The 4,251-nt window shown below is 39.9% G+C and overlaps 1 protein-coding gene across 1 annotated transcript; it reads right to left on the bottom strand.

The window, feature by feature from the left end:
* Window positions 1-1,803: 1,803 nt before the first annotated feature.
* On the bottom strand, window positions 1,804-3,968 carry LOC103437991 (zinc finger protein CONSTANS-LIKE 6). The gene is made up of 2 exons (XM_008376525.4): window positions 2,654-3,968; window positions 1,804-2,259 (listed from the first exon to the last, which is right to left on the bottom strand). Exons 1-2 carry the CDS (start codon window positions 3,686-3,688, stop codon window positions 1,966-1,968), a joined length of 1,329 nt encoding a protein of 442 aa, XP_008374747.1. The 5' UTR covers window positions 3,689-3,968; the 3' UTR covers window positions 1,804-1,965.
* Window positions 3,969-4,251: the final 283 nt, after the last annotated feature.

Here is a 4,251-nt window from a genome sequence, read left to right as displayed (position 1 = left end):
TCGAAGAAAACAGCAAGAGCGAAAATGGCGATTGATACCATGTAAACTAAGAAGAAGAGAATCACAGACAGTAATCTTAGAGAGAGAAGTCAGAGAAAGAGATTCATAGAGAGAGAAAGATATTTCTATTTCTTTTCTTAATCACCAAGCTATTACACTATAAGAGTATATATACTACACCCTACTTACATTTGCATATTCTTAACAACTATAACTAACTCTCTTAATCTGTTTACAAGTGTCACCATCCTATGTGTACATTATCTCTAACATTGTTAAGTAAATTGCCAAAATACTCCATGAACTTGTATTTGCTTTCTGATTTACTCTTTGAACTTTTGTTTTTAGTAAGTTAAGGACTCAAAAGAATGATTGTAGCCCATACTGTCTATTTTCTTCACATTTCATCCAAATTGCCATTATATAAAGGCATGTGCACACCGACACGTAAAGGTAATAAGAAGTGAAGTACGTATAACTTCGGGGGGATTTCTAAAAATTTACTCTTACGTAAATTAAGAAAACATGAATATTGTTACTCAAGTCTAAGATAGTAGTAGCTATTGCCAACCAGTTGTTAGCTATACATGCATCAATTAGCACACACAATTTCAAAATTGATATTGGTTAATGTGAGAGAGGGAGCTCTTCTGACTTTGTTCAGTAAAAGCTTCGAATTTGAAGTACTAGCTAGTTATGAGTAGTAGTGAGCAATGTTTAAAAAAACTCATCTCGGGAGGGCCTAGGCGGCCTTTGAGGTTGGGCGGCTGGGTTTTCGCCTTTATTTTGTGGGGGTGTGTGTAGGGTGCGTTAGGGCATGCCTAGGCAGCTGAGGCACGCCTAGGCGTTCAACTTGGGCATTTTTTTCCTTCGAAATCTATGGTTGTTTCTAAAATGCAGGAAACTTCAAGTTTCAACAAAGAAGGAAGAGATAGTTTCTCTCCCCAAATCCTATTTTTAATTAGCAAAGTTTTATTTCTCTTCAAAATTCCTATAACTACTCCACTCATCCTTTATTTTCCTTTAAATTTCCTATAATAATTGCTCCACTAAGCCTTTATTTCCTTTTACCCTATAATTGCTCCACCCAACCTTTATTTCCTGGGTGTATTTTTGCTCACCACCATTTAGAGTGGTGTATGTTCACCACCTTATTTATCACCGTTAGATGAGTTTGAATTTTGAGATTTGTGCTTATCCACTACACGAATCTCAAAATTCAAACTCATCTAACGGTAATTAATAGGGTGGTAAGCATACACCACACTAAATGGTGGTGAGCAAAAATGCTCCCTTATTTCCTTTTGAATTTCCCTATAATTGCTCACTCAACCTTTATTTCATTTTAAATTCCCCTCCACCCAATCTTTATTTCCTTTTGAATTTTCCTATAATTGTGACGTTCAACCTTTATTTTCCTTAAAATTCTCTATAATTGTGGACACTCACCCTTATTTTTCTTGAAGTTCTCTATAATTGCTTACAATAAAATAAATAATTATAACATTTTAAGACTTTATGACATAGTTCCTAAGTACAACAAGATTAGTAATGAGGAAGACAATATTATCCTTGATTTAGTTATAATTATATTTGTTTTACAAAGTATTATATTTTATAAAGAATTATATTTTATAAAGATAATTATATTATCTTTGATTTAGTTATAATAATATATTAAAATTTTAGGTACCATGAGGCTTCGCCTCACGCTTCACGCCTAAGCGGGGCTATTCATGGGACGCCTACGCCTCTGCCCTCGCCTTTTAATAAATTGGTAGTGAGAGAGATGGACTAACTGTGTTAGTTATAAGCTACCAACTTGCTTCATTTATCGCACAAATGCAGGCTATATATATGGCACATTGCATATACATCAGTGTCAGTCCAATTTTGCCATGAAATTAAAACAAGCAAAATTGGGATGTTCGTGAAAATCATCACGAGAGCTACAGCTACGTACGGTTATTTATTGATCATGAGGTAGGGAAATGCAGCCGCAGGAGCATTACTACTACTACTTCCCACCCCACCAAAGCTGGACGTTGTCCTCTTAACGAATCGACCTTTCATTCTAGGCCGCTTCTCCGCGTTCAGCTTCCTAACTTCGTATCTTATCTTCTTCGAAAACAGTCGCGTCCTTCGCTTCTCTCTGTACCTAGAAACTCTTGCTTCTCTTCCCGGGTCATCGCCTTTTCCTCGACTTACACATCCTGCTGAATCTCCATGTGGTTGATGAATTTCTGTAGGCCACATACCCTGCAATAACCATATAATACATAACCCTAATTAGGTTTGATCGAAAGAAAAAAACCTAATTATAGGTTTTGTAAAAATTGTGCGAGCTTAATAGTCTTACTTAACACAAGTTAGCTAGATAGATTTTAATTATATAGGCAATCATCCTTACGGAGTAAATTAAAAAAGTATAGCGGATTTGATGTAATTATATATATGTAATCATATGGACATGATTTTTGTTTTTACTCTTTTCAGTAGACAGTAATCACAGGCAGAAGAGTGCACCGAGTGATTCAAATGAGTATGCCTTTGTTGGCCAGTAGTCTAGTAGATCAGTAGGACCAGAAAATGGAGAGAGAGAGAGAGAGAGAGAGAGAGAGAGAGAGAGAGAGAGAGATAGTAGTATTGTTACCATGCAGTCTAGCCAGCCTTCGTCAGCGTTGAGCTCCGGTCGAGTTCCAGTCGTCCATTGAGAGCCTTGGCTTGCCCAGGCAGTGATGACTGCCTCATAATCTAGCTTCAAACATATGTTCTTCCTCTTCATCACTATTTGCTTGTTCTCCATGAATCCAATCTCATCACTACTCTGAGCCCCCATGAGCAGGACTACCTTCTCCTCTTCCTCCCTGTCCTCCTCACTTCCCATTAGTACCGGTACAGCTGATGACTGATCGTAATACAAGCTCCAATCCAAGATCGAAGGATTAAATTCTATCCCTTCAACTTCCTCTTCAACCTTCACTTCTTTACCCTCGTCCAATAGCCCCAGGACTCCTTTGATGTCACTACAATCCTCATCTAGTCCCCCTCCAAGCAGGTTCTCCACATCAGCAGCAAACTCCGCCAGCTCCATATCCGACCGTAGAAACCCTCCCAAATTGTCCAAGTCATTTCCCGTATTTCTGATCTCAATCTCTTCGGCATCGAGATCAATAGCACCAGTATTGTTCCCAACCTGATCACTTGACGAAATATTGCAAAGCTCGGCTGCAAAAGGGTCATAAATTGGAACCCTATAAAGAAGCTGCTCTAGATCTTCATTTTCCTCATCCTCCATCAAATTTGCTTCTTGGCACCCGATTTCCGGAACAAAAGGTAGAGGAGGGTGTAGCCCTACTTTCTCTTGCTCATCTTTGGCCACGAATCCAGGCTTGTTGTTGTGGCGAGGGGTTCGCGCCTTGCGCTTGAACCCCTTGTGCCAAGCCGGTGCAGCTTGGTCCGCAATCAGCTGCACCGATGCATTGGCCTTGAAAGATGAACCTTGGAGCCGAACCCTCTCGTGTCTGCTTGCTAACTGGTTCGCCGAGTGCACCGAGGCATCACATCTTTGGCAAAGAAAAGCATCATCAGCAGCACAAAACCATCGTGCCCGTTTCACCAAACAGCTATCGCAAGCTCGAGATGTGTTGCCTCCCATTGCATTTGCAGCTTTCTTATCCGTGATCATACTGCAGCAGCAGCAGCAGCAAACAGCAAAGTGTTTGATAAAATCTAGCAAGAATCAAACCGATGAACAATTACTTTTGTTAGAAGTCACAACTGAATTCAGAAGGAGTAATGTTGAGGTGAACAAAGTGCTTTTGTTGTAAGTAGTCACAGCTCATGAACACGGAATATTGAGGTGGCTTCACATATTTATTTAGGCCCAAATGGTTCAATAATTATAGTGTGGGGACTGGGAGAAGACTGTGAGAGTGAAAGGAAGACCCACTGCAGCGCTTTTACTCTTACCTTCGTTGCCATGCAGTTTTTTTGGTGGTTTGCTTTGCTTTGCTACATTAGGAAGAGAGGAGAGGATGTTGCTAAAGCTTATTGGGACCCACAAGGAGGTCGTATCTCACTGCTTATTGGCTAAGCTTCTCAACTTGATCTGTTTCTCTGAATTCTTATTGGTTGTAAGTCAAACTGAGGGATCCATGTGGGCCAAACTAGAGTTAGGGAAGGCCGCAATTGCGTGTGTATGTAGCATGTGTGTTGTGGGAGAAAAATGAGAGAGACTATTTTGTTGGT

Source organism: Malus domestica, chromosome 06 (assembly GCF_042453785.1).
Source record: "Malus domestica chromosome 06, GDT2T_hap1".
NCBI lineage: Eukaryota > Viridiplantae > Streptophyta > Magnoliopsida > Rosales > Rosaceae > Malus > Malus domestica.
This window is presented reverse-complemented; position numbering and strand designations above follow the sequence as displayed.